At 40.4% G+C, this 23,463-nt stretch overlaps 1 protein-coding gene across 5 annotated transcripts in view; it reads right to left on the bottom strand.

The window, feature by feature from the left end:
- The window catches only part of mapkap1 (MAPK associated protein 1), a 331,754-nt gene that overhangs the window by 49,511 nt on the left and 258,780 nt on the right, over nt 1–23,463 (bottom strand). For all 5 annotated transcript variants that reach the window (XM_087998418.1, XM_087998417.1, XM_087998416.1 and 2 more), the window contains one exon: nt 3,275–3,415. In XM_087998418.1, the coding sequence (XP_087854544.1) occupies nt 3,275–3,415 (141 nt within the window). The remainder of the gene's footprint in view (nt 1–3,274; nt 3,416–23,463) is intronic.

The raw sequence follows: 23,463 nt of genomic DNA, 5'->3' as shown, positions 1-23,463 counted from the left end.
GAGTCAATCAGTCAGGGCAGGCAGGGACAAGTAGGACTAATTAAAATGCATTTATTTCAATACAAGGGGCACAACTGGGAAGGCAGATGACCTCAGGGCATGGTGAGGAACATGGTACTGCGAAATCATAGCAATTACAGAAACATGGCTCAAGGATGGGCAGGACTGGCCGCTTAATGTTCCAGGATACAAGTGCTACAGGAAGGATAGAAAGGGAGGCAAGAGAGGAGGAGGAGTGGCGTTTTTGATAAGGGATAGCATTACAGCTGTGCTGAAGGAGGATATTCCCAGAAATACATCCAGGGAAGTTGTTTGGGTGAAACTGAGAAATAAGAAAGGGATGATCACCTTCTTGAAATTGTACATGGTCAGAGGGAAATTGAGAAACAAACTTGTAGGAAGATCTCAGCTATCTGTAAGAATAATAGGGTGGTTATGGTAGGGGATTTTAACTTTCCAAACATAGACTGGGACTGCCACTGTGTTAAGGGTTTAGATGGAGAGGAATTTCTGATTCAGTATGTGGATGGACCTACTAGAGAAGGTGCAAAACCTGACCTACTCTTGGGAAATAAGGCAGGGCAGGTGACTGAGGTGTCAGTGGGGGAGCACTTTGGGGCCAGCGACTATAATTCTATTAGATTTAAAATAATGATGGAAAAGGATAGACCAGATCTAAAAGTTGAAGTTCTAAATTGCAGAAAAGCCAATTTTGACGGTATTAAGCAAGAACTTTCAAGAGCTGATTGGGGGCAGATGTTCACAGGTAAAGGTACGGCTGGAAAATGGGAAGCCTTCAGAAATGAGATAACGAGAATCCAGAGAAAGTATATTCCTGTTAGGGTGAGAGGAAAGGCTGGTAAGTACATCGAATGCTGGATGACTAAAGAAATTGAGGGTTTGGTTAAGAAAAAGAAGGAAGCATATATAAGGTATAGACAGGATAGATCGAGTGAATCCTTAGAACAGTATAAAGGCAGTAGGAGTATACTGAAGAGGGAAATCAGGAGGGTAAAAAGGGGACATGAAATAGCTTTGGCAAATAGAGTTAAGGAAAATCCAAAGAGATTTTACAAATACATTAAGGACAAAAGGATAACTAGGGAGAGAATAGGACTCTTCAAAGATCAGCAAGGCGACCTTTGTGTGGAGCTGCAGAAAATGAGGGAGATACTAAACGAGTATTTTGCATCAGTATTTACTGTGGAATAGGATATGGAAGATATAAAAAGTGGCGAAATAGATGGTGATACCTTGCAAAATGTCCATATTACAGAGGAGGAAGTGCTGGATGTCTTGAAACGCATAAAGGTGGATAAAACCCTAGGACCTGATCAGGTGTACCCAAGAACTCTGTGAAAAGCTAGAGAAGTGATTGCTGGGCCTCTTGCTGAGATATTTGTATCATCGATAGTGACAGGTGAAGTGCCAGAAGACTGGAGGTTGGCTAACGTGGTGCCAATGTTTAAGAAGGATGGTAAGGACAAGTCAGGGAACTGTAGACCAGTGAGCCTGACATTGGTGGTGGACAAGTTGTTGGAGGGAATCCTGAGGGACAGGACGTACATGTATTTGGAAAGGCAAGTACTGATTAGGGATAGTCAACATGGCTTTGTGCGTGGGAGATTGTCTCACAAACGTGATTGAGTTTTTGAAGAAGTAACAAAGAGGATTGATGAGGGCAGAGCGGTAGATGTGATCTATATGGACTTCAGTAAGGTGTTCGACAAGGTTCCACATGTGAGACTGGTTAGCAAGGTTATATCTCACGGAATAAAGGGAGAACTGGCCATTTGGATACAGAACTGGCTCAAAGGTAGAAGACAGGGTGATGGTGGAGGGTTGTTTTTCAGACAGGAGGCCTGTGACCAGCGGAGTGCCACAAGGATCAGTGCTAAACTTTCTACTTTTTGTCATTTACATAAATGATTTGGATGCGAGCATAAGAGGTATAGTTAGTAAGTTTGTAGATGACACCAAAATTGAAGGTGTAGTGGACAGCGAAGAAGGTTATCTCAGACTACAATAGGATCTTGATCAGATGGGCCAGTGGGCCAAGAAGTGGCAGATGGAGTTTAATTCAGATAAATGAGAGGTGCTGCATTTTGGAAAAGCAAATCTTAGCAGGACTTATACACTTAATGGTAAGGTTCTAGAGAGTGTTGCTGAGCAAAGATACATTGGAGTGCAGGTTCATAGCTCCTTAAAAGTGGAGTTGCAGGTAGATAGGATAGTGAAGGCAGCATTTGGTCTGCTTTCCTTTATTCGTCAGAGTATTGAGTACAGGAGTTGGGAGGTCATGTTGCGGCTGTACAGGACATTGGTTAGGCCACTGTTGGAATATTGCATGCGATTCTGGTCTCCTTCCTATCTGAAAGGTATTGTGAAAGTGTTCAGAAAAAACTGACAAGGATGTTGCCAGGGTTAGAAGATTTGAGCTATGGGGAGAGGCTGAACAGGCTGGGGCTGTTTTCCCCGGAGCATCGGAGGCTGAGGGGTGACCTTAGAGGTTTACAAAATTATGAGGGGCATGGATAGGATAAAGAGACAAAATCTTTTCCCTGGGGTGGGGGAGTCCAGAGCTAGAGGGCATAGGTTTAGAGTGAGAGGGGAAAGATATAAAAGGGACCTAAGGTGCAACTTTTTCACGCAGAAAGTGGTACATGTACAGAATGAGCTGCTAGAGGCAGTGGTGGAGGCCGGTACAATTGCAACATTTAAGAGACATTTGGATGGGTATATGAATAGGAAGGGTTTGGAGGGATATGGGCCAGTGATGGCAGGTGGGACTAGATTGGGTTGGGATGTCTGGTTGGCATGGACGGGTTGGACCGAAGGGTCTATTTCCATGCTGTACATCTCTAGGACTCTATTTAACATGCTAGTTTTATTAAACGTATGCCAAGGAATTGCAAAGTGAAAGTAGATCTTGATTTTTAAAAATATGTTGTTTGCGGATGAGGGGAGTGGGCACACCTTTGAATTCAGCTTCTATTAGTACATCAGTTTAGTTGTTACACTGTAAAATATTATGACATTCTTTCCTCAAAAACAGAATACTTCTTGCTTAATTTGTAAAGTTAGGTTTCTTTAGGCTTTGGTTGGTTTTTCATTACAAATAATATAACGTTTACGTATAATCATTACAGGGCTATTTTGAAAAGGAGCAATTTAAGGTAATCTAATTTAGGTAATAATATTCTCAACATTTTTTCTGTTCTTTAAGATCAGGACCAAGTAAAAAGGTTGCATTTCACCAAGTAATAATAATTACCTAATTGGACATCAGTAGTGAATCTTAGCTTGTGGACAATGCTGACTTTGTATGATTTGTAGCGATGACTGCTCAGAATATCTTGCACTGTTGTCATATCCAGAGGTGGCTCATCTTCTGAACTCTCCTCTCCTCTTGAACCTTCAAATTAAAAAATAAGTTGTGAAAGAAATGAAACATTCCATGAATTTTTAAAAACAATTCAGAGTTGGATTAACAAATAAATAAATCCAACTTTTAAAGGAATTATCAGCAATTGGCATTACAGGAATAGGCAATAATACTTGTCATTGTAAGCAAATACATTGAGGAAAATACTGCAGAATGATGAATTAACATTTCGGATACGAACTCTTTATCAGAACTAATTTTAGACTTTCAAGTTGTTATTCCTCCTCGAAAAAACACACAGCCACCTTGCTGGGACTTACTTCAACAAGCACAGGTCAATCTTTGATACCTTGTTAAGGGACCTCAAGAAGTGTCAAGAAATTTCCACCTTCGATAAAGGGTCTACACTTTAAGAACCCTTGAGATTTTCAACTTGTATTCCCTGTACAAAGCTGGTATTGCAAATCAACTGCCTGTGGACCCAATACTTATTTCCTCTAAATCCAAGAAAAGGATAATGAGGCAATTTCTACAATTAACAGTTAACTCTGTAATGTCATTATCATGCTTGTGCAGCAAATTGAAAGCCTGTCCCCATCTTTTCTACCACAGTTGTCAGTTGCTATGTTTTTCCATCAGTAGTGGTTAATCTTCAGCTTTTGACTGTAGTTTTTTCTTTGTTACTTAAGCAAATAAATTTGGATGACACACTGAGCAACTGTGTACTTAAAGAAGGAATGCAAATCTGTTGATATCTTTTGAAATCAGTTTTTAAAAATATGATTTTCCAAACTGTTCACAACTTACACATCTTTATCAATTCATATTAATGAGTACCTATGTATAAATAACAATGTGAAAGCAATATTTTTAGCAAAAAATTAGTTTCATTGCAGAATAAAACCAAATTTAAGTAGTATAAGGCAAAAGCCAATGCTTTAAATTCCTTAGCACTTTTGGTACCTGTGCAAGTTATTTCCAAAAATAAGTTTCCTTTGACTTGAAGGCTGTCAGTTCTTCCCAAATACAATTACTGTATTGCCTAATTACTTGCTATTTCCAATTTCCTATTAGAAAAAAAATTCCTCCTTCATTTGTATGACTATGTAAATTCAACTATTTGTTGTTCATGAAGTACTCATTTCAGATTACCAGTTATTTATTTTCCCCCACTCTGAAGACATCAAACTCCTTCACTGGGATATATTTCAACAAAATCATATCAATCTCTGGTACTGTGCCCAAGTGGGAGGATACACATATCCAAATCTTGACTGCGTAGCCTGCAGTGGAAACATGATGTATCCTATCCTTTGCTGATGTCTATACATGCTGAATTTGTGTTGCAATAAGGACTGGCCAGCAATATTATAGACAGATAGCTAGATTAATACAAAACTATTCCCTCCCCTCTGGTAAGTGGATCAATAATCAGATGTCGCAGGTCAAAATCATTGGCAAAGGATCCATGAGGAGAAATATCTTCACTTGAAGAGTTGTTTAAGATCCAAAAAACCAACTGATAAGCTGGTGGAAGTGATTTCTTAATTTTAAAAACGCACACTTAGAGATAAACAACTAACAGGGTTAGAAGTAAAAAGTGGAGATGTAGAACTGAAGCGCAACGGTTTCATGTCCACATAGATATGATCAGTTAAATGACCTTCAGCTGGACTTTAAGTTTCTATGATTCTATGAAGCTCTTTCTTTTTCTACAAATATCTAGTCAACTACAAACCAGAGATGAAACCTGGGATCTTCCTGGTTTACATATCTATGCCCTTCCGAGACTTCAAACTCCTTTTTATTATGAAAATGGAAGAATTTTCTCAAATAGAAGATTGAGTGCATTTCAGAAATGGAGTATTTGTAGTATCAGTATTAAACACATTCATAGATACAGTAGCAGGTTAAAAGACCCCATGTTGTTGCAATAATGTACCTCAATTCAATCTCATTTGGATGCCTCATTTAGTATAACCTTGCTCTTCATTTTTCACATTAGCTGTTTTGTTGCATTGTGAATATCTAGTTAATTTGTTTAGGGTGTAGGTTTGCTCGCTGAGCTGTAGATTTGATATCCAGACGTTTCATTACCTGGCTAGGTAACATCAGTGGCGACCTCCAAACACAACCTACAGCTCAGCGAGCAAACCTACACCCTAAACCTCAACCTGAGCTACAAACCTTCACAAACCTTGTTAATTTGTTTTAGCATATAGCTTCTAATTTTATAAATTATTGATTAACAGTAGAAAATAAGATAAATACAAGTAAAACACTTTGAAATCTAGTGCATTTAAAAGATTGGGGTCATGTTGCTTTAACAGGTTAAGAGCTAGGCAGTTAGGTTATCAAAATGTTGGCATTAGAGATTACTAGAACACCTGAAATAAATGCCTTGTAGAACATTAGTCAAGATAAACAAGTTGTGCATATGGCTCAGTGGTAATGTCTATACCACTGTACTAGGAGGCCTGCAATCAAGTCCCACCTGTGTGTCATAACATGTTTGAGCAGGTTGATTAGAAAATACCTAAAATAAATGATGGACAGAGTAACATGGATTTTGCAGCTGGTCCTGAGTTGCCAGCTTTATTGTATAATTCTTACGACTGTTAAATTTCAGAACAACATTTTTATAGGCCTGTTCAAAAAGAATGGGTTTCATTTGAACTGGAATAGCAGGGAGATTTGCTAGTTCTATTTCAGGAGCCTGTAAACTTTTATAAGGGCGTTGTGTGTGTGTGCATGTGTGTGTGTGCGCGTGTGCGCGCGCGTGCTAAGTAGCTGAAAAAAGAAAGATGAATGACAAAAGAGCAAGTTAATTAAAAAAGACAGACAAGAATGAAGAAACTCTGAAGAATTAAACTGTGTTTATTTCAATGCATAGGTCTTACAGGTAATGCTGATGAACTCAGGGCATATATGGGAACATGGCACAAGGGCATTGTAGCTATTCCAGAAATTTGGCTGAAGGATGGACAGGACTGGCAGTTCAATGTTCCTGATTTTAGATGTTATGGGAAGAATAGAAAAGGAGGCAAGAGAGGAGCGAGTATGTATTTTTGATTCAGGAAAACATTACTAATGGAATTAGGATGTCAAGGGTGGACAAAGTCAGAGTTCATACGACACCAGATTAGAGTCCAACAGGTTTATTTGGAATCACGAGTTTTCGGAGTGCTGCTCCTTCGTCAGGTGAAGATGGCTAATGAAGAAGCAGCGCTCCAAAAGCTTGTAATTTCAAATAAACCATTTGGACTGTAACCTGGTGTCACGTGACTTCTGACTACTGTAACTAGAGAAGATATTTCTGAGGGATCGAGTGAAAATATATGGGGAAATTAGAAATAATAGAGATAATCACCTTGATACTGCTGTACTATAGACACCCCCCCCTCCCCCCCGTCCCCAATAGTGAGTGGGAAATGGAGAAGGAAGTTTGCAGAAAGATCTCCATCTAAGAATACACGTAAGGAAAGTAAGGTTGCCACGGTGGCGGGTGGATTTTAATTTTCCAAACACTGACTGGAACGGTCAGAGTGTTAAAAATTTGAATGGTAAAGTATTTGTTAAATATATTCAAGAAAAGTTTCTTTATCAATATGTATTTGTTTCTACTAGAGAAGGAGCAAAACTTGACATTCTCTTGGGAAATAAGGCAGTGCAAGTGACTGAAGTGATCAGAGAACACTCAGACGAGTGATCATATATTATTGTTTTAAAATAGTTACGCAAAAGTCTTCCATAAAAAATTAAACTTAAGTGGAGTAAGACAAATTTTAAGGGTACAAAACAAAAACTTTCAAAAGTTCAGTGGAGTAGAATGTTTGCAGATAAAGCGAAAACTGACAAGTGGGAGGCCTTCAAAAGTATGATAACAGGAGTTCAGAGGCATTATGCTCCTATTCAGAGTGAAAGGCAAGACTGGTAAGATTAGGAAGCAATGGATGAAGATATTGAGATTCTAGGTGAAAGTGAGGACTGCAGGTGCAGAAGGTCGGAGTCAACATTAGGGTGGTGCTGGAAAAGCACAGCAGGTCAGGCAGCATCCGAGGAGCAGGAAAATCGATGTTTCGGGCAAAAGCCCTCCAGCACCACTCTAATATTGAGATTCTAGTCAAGAATACAAAATAACCGTACGTTACATATAGACAACTGGAATCAACTGAAGTTCTTTAAGACTATAAAGAGAGTAGGGACATTCTTAAGGAGGAAATCAGGAAGAAGAAGAGGGGATGTGAGATAATCTTTAATCTTACCTGCCAAGGCTATCTAAAGATTCATCAAATACATTAAGAGCAAGACAGCAACTAACCCTTATCAAATGAATATTCTATGTCAGTTTTTAGTTTGGAGAAAGAAACGGAAGCTAGAGAACTTGGAAATAAATATTGATGATTTGAAAACAGCTCACATTACACAAGAGGAAGTGCTGCAGGTCTTGAAAACATAAAGATAGATATATCTCCAGGACCTGATCAAGCGTATCCCAGGACATTGTAGGAAATTGAGGAAGTTGCAAATATTTCTGCAAGGGGCCCACCATAATTTATAAAGCCCAGTGAAGCACCGGAGGACTGGAGGGTGGCTACTGTTGTATGATTGTTTAATAAATGGCTGTAAAGAGGAGCCTGGAGACTTGACTTTCGATTTGAGAGTCCACTTCGGTAGTGGGTAGGTTGTTGGAGGTGATTCTGAAGGGTTGCATTACTGTGCATTTTGAGGGGCAAGGACTGATTAGGGATGGTCAGCATTGTTTTGTGCGAGAAAAATAGTGTCTCACAAACTTGATTGAGTGTTTTAATGAAGTAACCAAAAAGATTCATAAAGGCAGATTGGTTGACATTGTTTACTTGGACTTTAGAAAAGCCTTTGACAAGATTTCACGTGGGAGACAAATTAAAGTTAGGTCACATGGGATTCAGGGTGAACTTGCCAATTGGATACAAGAGTTGAAAAGTGTGGTGCTGGAAAAACACAGCAGGCCAGGCAGCATCCGAGGAGCAGGAGAATCGACGTTTCGGGCATAAGCTTCATGGCAGGAGACAGAAGATAGTGGTGGAGGGTTGTTGTTCAGACTGGAGATCTGTGACCAGTAGAATTCCACAGGGATCAGTGTTGGGTCCACTTTTGTTTTTCATTTGTATAAATGACTTGGATGTGAAAATAGAAGGCCTGGTTAGTAAGTTTGCAGATGTCACCAAAATGTACAGAGGACAGTGAAGGTGGTTATCTAACATTGTAAAGAGATCTTGATAAATTGGGTCAATAGGCTGAGCAGTGGCAGACGGAGTTTAATTTGGATAAATGCGAGGTATTGCATTTTGCAACACAAACAAGGACAGGACTTATACAATTAATACTAGGGCCCTGGATAGTGCTGTGTAACAGAGGAGATCTTGGCATTCAGGTACATAATTGTTTGAAATTTGCGTCACAAGTAGAATAGTTGAAACTTTATTGCTGGAACAGCACAGCAGGTCAGGCAGCATCCAGGGAACAGGAGAATCGACGTTTCTGAAGAAGGGCTTATGCCCGAAATGTCGATTCTCCTGTTCCCTGGATGCTGCCTGACCTGCTGTGCTGTTCCAGCAATAAAGTTTCAACTTTGATCTCCAGCATCTGCAGACCTCACTTTCTCCTCACAAGTAGAATAGCCTAGTAGGCAGGGTGATTAAGGTGGCATTGAAATAGCTTGTTTTCACTTCTCAGACTTTTGGATATAGGAGTTAGGACGTCATGTTGAGGTTCTAAGGGATATCGATCAGACTGCTTCTGCGGTACTGTGTACAGTTCTGGTCAACCTGTTATAGAAAGGATATTATTAAACTGGAGAAGGTTCAAAACAGATTTACCAGAATGTTGCCAGGAATGGAGGGTTTGAGATATAAAAATAAGCTTATAGGCTGAAATGTTTGTCACTAAAGCATAGGCAGTTGAGGTGACCTTATAGAGGTTATAAAACCATGAGGGGCATCGATAAGGTGAATGACAAGGGCGTTTTCCAGAGGATGGGGTAGTTCAAAACTAGGGGTCATATTTTCAAGGTGAGAAGAGAAAGATTTAAAAAATACATGAAAGGCAACTTTTTTTTTCAAAAATACAGACTGACAGTGATTGGTATGTAGAATCAACAACCAGAGAAAGTGATGGATGAAGATACAATTATAATGATTAAAGCATAAGTTCATGATGAGGAAAGGTTTGGAGAGATACGAGCCAAGCACAGGGAGTTGAGACTAGTTTAATTTGGGAACATGGTCAGTGTGGACTGCTTTGACTGAAGAGTCTGTTTCCATGCTGTTTGACTATATGACTCTATGAGATAGCGTTATAAAAACAGCAAATGGTCTTTCTTTGCTGGAGGTGTCATGTTGAGAAAACTTACATGAATAGCAAAACAGAGGGTATTAGAGCTAAATTAAATTTAAAACTTTAATGTGAAGGACAGTGCTAGTTACGTTAACAAGGAAATGCATGGGGCTCAAAATTATTCTGTGATTTCAATTTATCTGGTTGCATTTACTGTTGGACGTTAATTGCAAATTGGAACTGGGAGAGTGCTGAAGCCAAAGAGGCAGCTTTAAGCAACATCACACATGACTCGAGGCAGTAATGACTTAGGCAACAACCCATGGATGATGGCTGCATGCCTGGGTAAAGGATTAGAGTTAAAAAGGACTGGGGCTACAGTTTTGATGAGATTCGGCACCCAGTGTTACTAACATCTGTGTGAAATTTGTCTTGACTGTATCAGCCATATCAGGTAGCAGAAACTGTAGTGCAACACCTTGCATAATCCGGTTGCTCAAATCCATTTAATATTAATCCTGATTTAAGGTCTAAGAACTAGGAGCAGTAGCCACCCTCCAGTCCTTCGGTGCTTCACTGGGCTTCAAGCCTACTCTGCCATTCAATAAGATCATGGCAAATTGTTTTGTGGCCTCAGCTCCACTTACCCAGCATCTCACAGTAAATTTTAATTCCTTCACTGTTAAAAAACAAACTATCCTAGCTTTAAAAAGATTTACTGAAGGAGCATCAATTACTTCACTGGGCAGGGAATTCCAACCCTCTGAGTGAAAGAGTTCCTTCTCATTTCAGTCCAAACTTTGCCTAATTTTGAGGCTATGTCATCTTGTCCCAGTTTCATCTATAAGTGGCAATATCCACTCTATGTTTTTCTTATCTATTCCCTTCATAATTTTATCTGTTTCTATAAGATTTCACCCCTCATTCTTCTAAATTCCAATGACTATATCCCAGTCTACTCCAGTCTCTCCTCATAAGCCAACCCCCTCAACTCCAGAACCAACCTAGTGAACCTCCTCTACATCCTCTCTAGTGCCAGTACATTTTTTTCTCAAGTAAGGAGATCAAAACTGCACGCAGTACTCCAGGTGTGGCCTCACCAGCACCTTATACAGCTGCAACAGAATCTCCCTGCTTTTAAACTCAATCTGTTTAGCAATGAAGGGCAAAATTCCATTTGACTTTCTAATTATCTGTTGCACCTGCAGACCAACCTTCTGTGATTCATGCACAAGGACACTCAGGTCCCTCTGCAAAGCAACATGCTACAAATTTTTACTATTCAAGTAATAATCCTTTTTACTGTTACTCCTACCAAAATAGATGACTTCACATTTATGAACATTATATTCCATCGGTCAGACCTTTGCCCACTTACTGAAAGTATCTATGTTCCTCTGCACAGTTTCACAGTCTTCAGGACACTTTGCTCTGCCACTCATCTTAGTGTCATCCACAAACTTTGACACACTACACGTGGTCCCAACTCCAAATTATCTATGGAGATTGTGAATAATTGCGGTCCCAACACTGATTCCTGAGGCACACAACTAGTTACTGATTGCCAACCAGAATAGCACTCATTGATCCCCACTCTTTGCTTCCTGTTAGTTGGTCAATCTTCTATCCATGCTAATACTCGACCCGTAACACCATGTATCTTTATCTTATGCAGCAGCCTCTTGTGGGGCACCACGTCAAAGGCCTTTTCGAAATCTAGGTATACCACATCTGCTGGGCCCCCATTGTCCACCATGCTCGTAGTATCTTCATAAAATTCCAAAAGATTAGTTAAGCACAAACCGCTCTTCGTGAACCCATGCTGCCCAATGGGACAATTTATATCTACATGCCTTGCTATTTCTTCTGTTTTAACACACTCAAGCATCTTCCCCACTACAGAAGTTAAGCTAACTGGCCTATAATTCCTCATCTTTTGTCTATCGCCCTTTTTAAATAATGGTGTCACATTTGCAGTTTTCCAATCTGCTGGTACTGGCCAAGAGTCCAGCGAATTTTGGAAAATTACCACAAGTGCACTTGCTATTTCTCCAGTCATCTCTTTTAGGTACCCTGGGATGCATTCCATCAGGGCTAGGAGACTTGTCTATCATTAGCTCCATTAGGTTGCCCAACACTACCTCTTCCGTAATAATGATTGTTTCCATGCCGCACCTACCTTTGTCTCTTTGTCAACTACAGGCACATTATTTGTTTCCTCCACTGTGAAGACCGACACAAAATACCTGTTCAATGCCTCTGCCATTTCATCATATCCCATGACGAAATGCCCCTTGTCAAATTCTAAAGAAGCAACATTTACTTTAGCCACTCTCTTTCATTTTTAGAAACTTTCGCTATCTGTCTTTATATTCTGTGCTAGTTTTTTTATTATGTTCTATCTTACCTTTCTTTAGAGCTCTTTTTGTGGCTTTCTGTGGACATTTAAATTGTAGACATAGTTGAGAATCCTCCGCTTCTTGGTGTATCGATTTCATCATTATTACTCATCAGTGCTTCTTTCAAGTTTGTACAATAAAGATTTATTTTGGTATTTCAATTCAACCTTGAAATTCCACCATTTTCTTTCACTTGGTTCTTCCATGCACTCTATTCGTTAAAAGAGTATGGCTCATCAACCTACATCATACTAAATATAATAGATAATAGACAATAGGTGCAGGAGTAGGCCATTTAGTTTTCGAGCCTGCACCGCCATTCAATATGATCATGGCTGATCATTCTTAATCAGTATCCTCTTCCTGCCTTATCTCCATAACCCTTGATTCCACTATCTTTGAGAGCTCTATCCAACTTTTTCTAAAATGAATCCAGAGAGTGGGCCTCCACTGCCCCCTGTGGCAGAGCATTCCACACAGCCACCACTCTCTGGGTGAAGAAGTTTCTCCTGAGCTCTGTCCTAAATGGTCTACCTCGTATTTTTAAGCTGTGTCCTCTGGTTCGGCACTCACCCATCAGCGGAAACATGTTTCCTGCTGCCAAAGTGTCCAATCCTTTAATAATCTTATATGTCTCAATCAGATCCCCTCTCAGTCTTCTAAACTCAAGGGTATACAAGCCCAGTCGCTCCAGTCTTTCCGTGTAAGATAATCCCGCCATTCCAGGAATTGACCTCGTGAACCTACGCTGCACTCCCTCAATAGCCAGAATGTCTTTCTTCAAATTTGGAGACCAGAACTGCACACAGTACTCCAGGTGTGGTCTCACCAGGGCCCTGTACAGCTGCAGAAGCACCTCTTTGCTTCTATACTCAATCCCTCTTGTTATGAAGGCCAGCATGCTATTAGCCTTCTTCACTACCTGCTGTACCTGCATGCTTGCCTTCATTGGCTGGTGTACAAGAACACCCAGATCTCTCTGTACTGCCCCTTTACCTAAATTGATTCCATTGAGGTAGTAATCTGCCTTCCTGTTCCTGCCACCAAAGTGGATAACCATACATTTATCCACATTAAACTGCATCTGCCATGCATCTGCCCACTCACCTAACTTGTCCAGGTCACCCTGTAATCTCCTAACATCCTCATCACATTTCACCCTGCCACCCAGCTTTGTATCATCAGCAAATTTGCTCATGTTATTGCTGGCATCTCCAGTTTTCTTGTAACTGGGATAATAACTGTAGCCTCCGTGAAATATTTGTTTAATGCTTAATTGGGGAAAGAGTCTGTTTGAGATTCCAAATCCACCAGAATTGAGAAGCTGTCCAAACATTGAGTCATAGAGATACACAGCACGGAAACAGACCCTTCGATCCAACTCGTCCATGATGACCAGACATCCCAACCTAATCTAGTTCCACTTGCTCGCACCCGGCCCATATCTCTCCAACCCTTCCGATTCATATATCTATCCAGATACCTTTAAAATGCTGCAATTGGACCAGCCTTCACCACTTCTGCTGACAGCTCATTCCATACACGTACCACCATCTGTGAAAAAGTTGCCCCTGAGGTCGCTTTTATATCTTTTCCCTGTCACTATAAATCTATGCCCGAGTTCTGGACTCTCCGCCCCCAGGGAAAGGATTTTCTCTATTTATCCTATCCATGCCCTTCATGATTTTATAAACCTCTATAAGGTCACCCCTCAGCCTCAGATGGTCCAAATCCTACAGCTCAAATCCTCCTATAAATCTTTTCTGAACCCTTTCAAGTTTCACAACATCCTTCTGATAGGAAGGAGACTAGAACTGTACGCAATATTCCAAAAGTAGCCAGACCAACATCCTGTACAGCCACAACTCCTGTATTCAATACTCTGACCAATAAAGGAACGCATACCAACACCTTCTTCACTATCATATCTACCTGCAATTCCACCTTGAAGGAGCAATGAACCTGCATTCTAAGATCTCTTTGTTCAGCAACACTCCCTAGGACCTTAAGTGTGTAAGTCCTGCTAAGATTTGCTTTCCCAAAATGCAACACCTCGCATTTATCTGAATTAAACTCCATCTGCCACTCCTCAGATCTGATCACGATCCTGCTGTAATCTGAGGTAACCTTCTTCACTGTCCACTACACCTCCAATTTTGGTGTCATCTGCAAACTTACTAACTGTATCTCCTACGTTCACATCCAAATCATTTATATAAATGATGAAAAGTAGCGGACCCAGCACCAATCCTCGGGAGAATCCATTGGTCTCCAATCTGAAAAAGAACCCTCCACCACCATCCTCTGTCTTCAACCTTCAAGCCAGTTCTGTGTCCAAGTGGCAAGTTCTCCCTGTATTCCATGAGATCTAACCTTGCTAACCAGTCTCCCATGGGGAAACTTGTCGAACGCCTTACTGATGTTCATAAAGATCATGCCCACTGCTCTATCCTCATCAATCCTCTTTGTGACTTCTTCAAAAAACTCAATTAAGTTCGTGAGACATGAATTCCCATGCACAAAGTCATTTGACTATCCCTAATCAGCCCTTGCCTTTCCAAATATGTGTAAATCCTGTCCCTCAGGATTTCCTCCAACAACTTGACCACCACTGACATCAGGCTCACTAGTCTATAATTCCCTGGTTTGTCCTTACCACTTTTCTTAAATAGTGGCACCACATTAACCAACCTCCAGACTTCCAGCACCTCACCTGTGACTATCAGTGATACAAATATCTCAGCAAAGGGCCCAGCAATCACTTCTCTTGCTCTAGTGTTCTAGTGTACATCTGATCAAGTCTTAGGGATTTATCTACTTTTATGCGTTTCAAGATATCCAGCACTTCTTCTCTGTGATATGGACATTTTTCAAGATATCACCATTGGTTTTCCTACATTCTATATCTTCCACATCCTTTACCACAGTGTAAACTAATGCAAAATACTCGTTTAGAATCTCCCCCATTTCCTGCAGTTCCACACAAAGGCCACCTTGCTGATCATTGAGGGGTCCCTATTCTCTCCCTAGTTATCCTTTTGTCCTTAATGTATTTGTAAAAAGATTTTGACTTCTCCTTAACCCTGTTTGTCAAAGCTATCTCATGTCCCCTTTTTGCCCTCCCATTTTCCCTTTTAACTATACTCCTACTGCCTTTGTACTCCAAAGATTCACTCAATCTATCCAGTCTCTCTCTGACATTCCTTCTTTTTCTTCAGCAAACCCTCAATTTCTCTAGTCATCCAGCATTCCCTACATCTACCAGCCTTTCCTTTCACCCTAACAGGAATATACTTTCTCTGGACGCTCGTTATCTTATTTCTGAAGGCGTCCCATTTTCCAGCCGTACTTTTACCTGTGAACATTTACCCCCAATCAGCTTTTGAAAATTTTTCCCTAATACCATCAAAATTGGCCTTTCTCCAATTTAGAACTTCAGCTTCTAGATCTGGTTCATCTTTTTCCATCACTACTTTAAAACTAATAGAATTATGGTCGCTGGTCCCAAAGTGCTCTCCCACTGACACCTCAGTCACCTGCCCTGTCTTATTTCCCAAAAGTCGATCAGGTTTTGTACCTTCTCTTGTCGGTACATCCACATACTGAATCAGAAAATTTTCTTGTACACACTTAGGTTCCTCTCCATCTAAACCCTTAACACTATGGAGTCCCAGTCTATGTTTAGAAAGTTAAAATCCCCTACCATAACCAACCGATTATTTTTTTACAGATACCTCACATCTTCTTACAAATTTCTCAATTTTCTGCTGATTATTCGGGGGTCTATAATAAAATCCCAATAAGGTGATCATCCCTTTCTTATTTCTCAGTTCCACCCAAATAAACTTCTCTGGATCTATTTCCAGGAATATTCTCCCTACATACGACTCTAAAGCTATCCCTTATCAAAAATGCCACTCCCCCTCCTCTCTCACCTTCCTTTCTATCCTTCCTGTAGCATTTGTACCCTCGAACATTAAGCGGCCAGTCCTGTCCATCCCTGAGCCACATTTCTGTAATTGCTATGAAATCGCAGTCCCATGTTCCTAGCCATGCCCCAAGTTCACCTGCCTTCCCTGTTAGGCCTCTTGCATTGAAATAAATGCAGTTTAATTAATCAGTCCTGCCTTGTTCTCTGCTTTGCTCTTGGCTACCCTAACTGCTTGACTCGATTCTTTTCTCAATTGTACCAGATTGATCTCTTTCCTCACTATCTCCCTGGGTCCCAGCCCTCCATCTTACTAGTTTAAATCCTCCCGAGCAGCTCTAGAAAATCTCCCTACCAGTACATTAGTCCCCTTTCCATTCAGGTGCAATCCAACCTTCTTGTACAGGCCTCTTCTACCACAGAAGAGATTCCAATGATCTAAAAATGTGAATCCTTCTCTCATACACCAGCGCCTCAGCCACGCATTCATCTGCTCTATCCTCCTATTCCTTCCCTCACTAGTTTGTAACACTGGGAGAAATCCAGATATTATTACCCTCGAGGACAAACTTTTTGAATACCTACATAACTTCCTATATTATCCCTTCAGAATCTCAACCTTTTCCCTTCCTATGTCGCTGGTTCCAATGTGGACAATTACCTCCTTCTGGTCCCTCTCTCCTTTAAAAGCATTCTGCACCCTCGGAGACATCCTTGATCCTGGCACCAGGGATGCAACACCGTATTCTGATTTTTCGCTGCTGGCCACAGAAACATCTGTCTGTGCCTCTTATGAGGGAGATCCCTATCACAATTGATTGCTTGGAACCTTACATAACCCCTCATTACATTATAGCCTGATACCAAACGTTTGGCTGTTCGTACTACATTCCCCTAAGAATCCATCAATCCCTACATTTTCCAAAACAGCATACTTGTTTGAAATGCGGATAACCACAGAAGACTCCTGCACAACCTGCCTACTTTCTCACCTTTCCTGGAGTTAACCCATCTCTTTGACTGTATCTGCAGCTTTTCTCCCTTTCTGCAACTACCATCCATCACACCCTATTGATCTTGTAAATTCCTTACTGCCTCTAACTGTCACTCCAACCGATCCATTCAATCTGTTAGGATACGCAACCAATGGCATTTATTGCCGATATAATCCTCAATAACATGTAAACTCTCCCTGAACTCCCACATCCGACAAGAAGAGCATATCACTCTATTAAAGGCCATTTTTGCTTCATCCAATTTACAGACCGAGAAAATAGCACAGTGTTATTCCTCTTCATAACACTTCTCCAGGTTAACTTAATACTTACGACTTGAGACACATGTCTGAACAAAACATATAATCAATAAGAACCCACTCTACTCACTATTGTAGATTTACAGAAAGACTACACTTAAAATAATTCACTTATTGGTTTCTGTGCTGTGACCTCTCCCAAACAGGTTCCTCCAAGATCAGTTGTTAATTTTGCTGTTTGCTGTGTTTTCTTTGACGCACTCCGATGTCCAGCGATGTATTAATTCAAACAGCAAAGGCAGTAACTGTGCAGGTTCACTGCTGTTCAGTTAGCAGTATGGGTCTCTCCTACAGCGAGAAGTTCTCTCATCCTCCATCATGGATTACCCAGAATCTTGCACGAAGCAAGATTTAGGTTAACGAGTAGTATGGTATTCTCAATGAACTTCCCAGGCATCTTCCTCAGTTTCTTTTATCATTTGATAATTACTTTATTTTAATGTCTTTACCTTTCCAGTATTTCTCAACTATTACCACTCTTTCACTGATTTCTACAACACCTTTCTTAATCCCAGCAGTGTTAACTTCTCCGAACAGTCCTCATCTTACAGTTGATGGCACTATTCTTCATACAGCTTTTCTAAGCATGACCGAATGGAAGAAAATTTCAAGGGTCACAGAAGCAACAATCACAGTTAGATGCAACTTGGGCTTTAAGAAAGCGATAAAAAGGTGACGAGTAAACAAAATATCTCAACCCAACATATCAATTCATTTTACACTTTAAAATCTAACTGATTCAGCAGCTCAGTGAGTTACTGCTAGTTCTTTCAATTTGACAAGCACTTTGTGTAGGTGATGTGAATGATATTTCAAACATGCACTTTCTGTATCTCTATATTAACAATGTCGTGATCAACAATGAAACAGGTTTAAACAAATGCATCCACCTTTGCATGTAGCTTTCCCAAAAAAAAAGTCAAAGGTAATTAGTCACAGAGTAATAAGAGTCATACAGCATGGAGACAGGCTCTTTTGGCCCAAACTGGTCCATGCTGACCAAAAATGTCTGTCCACACAACCCCATTTCCCCACACTTGGCCCATATCCTTCTAATCCTTTCCTATTCACGTATTTGTCCTCATGTTTTTTAAGTGTTGTCAATGTACCTGCCTCTCCCACTTCTGCTGGCAGCTTATTCAATATGCATACCACCCTCTGTGCAAAAAAAAAGTTGTCTCTCCAGTTCCCTTTTATTCTTTCCCCTCCAACCTTAAATTGATGCCCTTTAGTTCTCGATTTCCCCAACCCTGGGAAAAAGACTGAGTGCATTCACCCTATCCATGCCTCTCATGATCTTATACACCTCTATAAGGTCACCCCCTCAGTCTCCTGTGCTCTAAAGAAAAACCTCCTAGCTTGTCCATGTTAATTTCTTGTGCACTCTTTCTAGTTTAATAACATCTTTCCTATAACAATATGACTAAAACTGAACACAATACTCCCAAGTGTGGCGTCACCAACATCCTGTATAACTGCAACATAACTTCCCAACTTCTTTACTCAATGCCCTGACTGATGAAGGCCAGTGTGCCAAAAGCCTGCTTCACTGCCCTGTCTATCTGTGACCCCACTTTCGGAGAACTGTGAACGTGAACTCCAAAATTCCTCTGTTCCAGTACAATCCTTAAGGCCCAACCAATAACCATGAAACTCCTCCCTTGATCTGACTTTCCAAAATACAAGACCTCCCACTCATTTATATTAAACTCAATTTCTCAGCCCATTTCTCCAACTGGTTAAGGTCCTACTGCAATTTCTGATAACCTTCCTCACAGACCATGATACAGTCTATTTTAGTGTCATCAGCAAACTTACTAATCATGCCTTGTACATTCTCATCCAAATCACTGATATAGATAACAAACAGTAATAGGCCCAGTACCAACCTGAGGCACTCAACTGGTCACATGCCTCCAGTCTGACAAGCATCCTTCCACTATTACTCTCTGCTTCTGACCATCAAGCCAATTTTGTATCCAATTTGCCAGCTCACCCTGGATTCCATGCAATCTAAACTTCCAGACAGACCATTATGTGGAACCTTATCAAAGGGCTTACTGAAATTCATATAGACTAAGTCTACCACCCCTGCCCTCGTCAACCTTCCTGGTCACTTCATCGAAGAACTCGAACAAGTTTGTGAGGCATGATCTGCCATTCACAAAGCTATGCTGACTGCTCCTAATCAAACTGTCTTTCCAAATGGATGTACATCTTACCCCTCAGAATCTTCTCAAGTAACATGCCCACCACAGATATTAAACTTATTGGTCTATAGTTCCCAGGCTTTTCTTTGCAGCCTTTCTTGAACAGTGGCACAACACTCCCTCCAGTCTTTCGGGACCACGCCTGTGGCTAATGATGATGCAAAAATATCAGTCAGGGCCCCTGCAATTTCTTCTCTAGCCTCTTGCAGCGATTTTTGGATGTATTGGAGAGGACCAAGAGATTTATCCTCCTTCATATTTTCTAATATATCCAACACTTCCTCAACTGTGATACAGATTGTCCCCAAGATATCATCACTAACTTCCAAAGTCTTCATGTCTTTCTCCATGGTAAACACATAGGAGAAATGTTTATTGAAAACCTCAGCCATCTCCTGCGGTTGTATACATACATGCCCTTGAGAGATCTTATCCTCTCTCTCTAGTTATTCTTTTACCTTTAAACACCTCTTTGGATTCACCCTAATCTTCCCAGCCAAGGCTATCTTGTGCCCCCTTTTCGCCGTCCTGATTTCCTCCTGTATTCCCTATGTAACTCCAGGGATTCCTTGATCCCAGCTGCCAGTACCTGAACCACACCTCCTTTTTTCTGGTCAAAGCCTCGATATCTCTTGTCATCCAGGTCCCTATTCCTGCCAACCTAGCCCTTCACCTTGACAAGGACATATAGACCTTGAACTCTACCTAACTCTCTTTTAAAGGCCTCCCACCTGGTAGAGGTCCCTTTGCCTGCAAACAAACTACTCCAATCAACCCCTGAAAGCGCCTGTCTAATTCCATCAAAATTGCCTTGCCTCAGTTTAGAACTTGTACCCGAGGACCAGTTTTGTCCCTCTCCATAACAATTTTAAAATTAATAGAACTATGGTCATTGGTTCCAAAATGCTCCCCCACTGTCATCCATCCTGCCCTATTTCCAAATAGTAGTCGAGTTTTGCCTCTTCACGAGTAGAACCCTCTATAGACTGCTTGATCACTTAATTATCAAGAAAGCTGCAGAGCAAGAACCAAGAAAGCAAGTTATATCCACTCCAATTGTGAAACTTCCCAGGCTTCAGCTAGAGCCAGTATTGAAAGCCGTTTGATGGGAATGATACAATATTTGAATCTCTCGCATTTCATCAATTTTTCACTCAAAAACGAAATCGAGCACGTGCCACACTGTATCAGTCACAGAGTGCATTCACACTTGTACTGTACATCACCATCTGTACAAATCAATCCTTAACAGAAACTAAACGTCTTAAGTTTACTATACGCTGAAGTTTACTATATGAAAATTACACATTATCTTCATTAATACAATCAGTTTTTTTAAGAGTTTAAAAAATCTACCTTAAGCAAGAACATTAACTACTTCCTAAGTCAAGATGCTACTGACAGAAGTAGTGGAGAGTATTCAATAAGTTTACGAAATCTTCTATGATTCACACAATTTAATCATTCAACACGAGTTGGTCAAGAATAGGGTTTCTTGGTTTGAAGCATGTATTCAGAGTTCGGATATTGTCTGGAAACTGGGAATTTCTTGTCCATCATTAGATGACTATGTCTGGTGCATGTCTTTCAAACGAGGTGATTTGATTATAGTTGAACCTTAGGAACTCTTAGGAAACAAGGATAACAAACATGTATCATAAAGTTCAATCATACTGCTGTTAATAAACCTTTATGGAAGCTTGTGATACAAATTAGTCTCTAAATTGTAAGTTGTGCAAGTTGTATAATGTACTAGGTATAATACCAGCAGATTACACAACATTCAGAATGTAAGTTTCATAGTCCACATATTCGTTGAACTATTCAGATTTTTGGTTGTATTGTCTGCAGAAAGTCTCTGTTCTGGAGGCCATCAAGACAGAAATGTGATTGTCAACTGTAACTTAGCAGCCAAAGTCACAACTCCTCTGAAAGATTAATGTTTGTAAATACAGGTCCACTGTAACATGATTGATTCCTTAAGTGTGGATAGTATTAGAGCCTCGAACATAACGGGTAAATGCTCAGTTTACCATATGGAACTTTCAGTGATGGTTTGATAATCAAAGGGAGTGCAAGCAACCATCAGCCAGGTTCTCAAATACACATTTGGGAATTTACTCAAGTCACATTTTTCTATAATTGTTATTCATGGAAGATTGCCAGCTTGTCTCCTAGGAACCTCAAAGTTCATTCAACGGTTTCAGCAAACAACATTATGAATTTTACAATTTGGAATTAGGAATATACGCAACAATTAGAGACAAGTGGATAATGTTATCAGAAGATTTTTATTTCATATATCAAATTACTAAGTAAAACAATTTGAACTGAAATAAAATGCTTTTCCTCATACACCAATATTTCATTTGGATTAATTTATGAAAAAATTCTGAATATAAAAAGATCTACATTCTGAATAAAAACATGTTCTGAAATCACTGACCAATAACACTAGGGGGAATCAGAAGGAATGCTTACAGATGCTTCTGACTTCATGACATCATTTAAGTGACAATCCATTCACAAAGATTTGCTCTTTCACTATATACATCCGAAAAGATTTTCAAACTATTGTAACTTGCAGCTATCAACCACAACACAAAAAGAAACCCATTGTAACCATGACAAGATGACTAACGCTATCCAACCTTGAGTAATCAATAGTGCTACGATGCACCTGTATCAATCTTCAGTGGACTGTTGATCTTGGCTGTAAAGCTGCAGTTGGCATGTCTCCTTTCGATTTTGTTTGCCTCCCGCACCATGTAATGCAAGGGCTCTCTGCAGAAAATATGCTTGAAATAGTTGGAGTAGTTCTCAGTTTCTAAACTCTGGAAGTAACAACTTGTTTGGATGATGCCCTGTTGGCTTTATGATTAGATTCCCTACAGTGTGGAAACAGGCCCTTCGGCCCAATCAGTCCACACTAACCCTCCAAAGAGTAATACAGCCAAACCCATTTCCCTCTGAATAATGCACCTAACACTATGGGCAATTTAGCATGGCTAATTCAGCTACCCTGCACATCCATTGGACTGTGGGAGGAAAACCGGAGCACCCAGAGGAAACCCACATAGACACGGGGAGAAGGTGTAAACTCCACACAGACAGTCACCCGAGGCTGGAATCGAACCTGGGACCCTGGTGCTGTGAGGCAGCAGTGCTAACCACTGAGCCACCGTGCCAACCTAAGATGTTGGAAAATAATTTAAATTATCAACTTCCTTGAAAATTCATTAACAAGAGGTTTCATTGTAACTTTTACCATATGTTTGTTAACCTAATAGTTTCTAATTATGCTTGCTAGCAAACTACCTCATTTGACAAGCACACAATACTGTTTCAGGTACATATCCTTTGGCATACAAATTTTCTAACTTTCGACTGCACTTCTCTTAATCATGGAGGAGCGAGTGCATTTTGCTTCCACAAAATGGGAACCACGCTGCACCCCTGCAGCAGGGAGAGTCAGAGAGGAGGACTTTAACTAGATGTATGAAAGTCAAGTCATTTTAAGGATGACTTAAATGATATCTAAGATTTACTCCAATCTCACAACACATGCATTGGAGATTGATCAAATATCAGTTCCTGTTTAAGGATCCTAAGTCCTTTGATAAAAGAACACAATTCCAACTGAAATTTACTGTTTGCTGTTGGATTCTCAGGGGTAGATAAAATTGCACATGAGCCTGGAATCCAGAGCTCTCACCAAATTTTTTTAGATTAGATTACTTACAGTGTGGAAACAGGCCCTTCGGCCCAGCAAGTCCACACTGACCCGCCGAAGCGCAACCCACCCAGACTCATTCCCCTACATTTACCCCTGCCCCTAACACTAAGGGCAATTTAACGTGGCCAATTAACCTAACCTGCACATTTTTGGACTGTGGGAAGAAACCGGA

Source organism: Chiloscyllium plagiosum, unplaced genomic scaffold (genome assembly GCF_037043375.1).
Source record: "Chiloscyllium plagiosum isolate Xiang-an unplaced genomic scaffold, Cpla_swu_hap1 HiC_scaffold_21, whole genome shotgun sequence".
NCBI lineage: Eukaryota > Metazoa > Chordata > Chondrichthyes > Orectolobiformes > Hemiscylliidae > Chiloscyllium > Chiloscyllium plagiosum.
The sequence above is the reverse complement of the archived record's forward strand: the minus strand, read 5'-3'. Positions and strand labels throughout refer to the sequence as shown.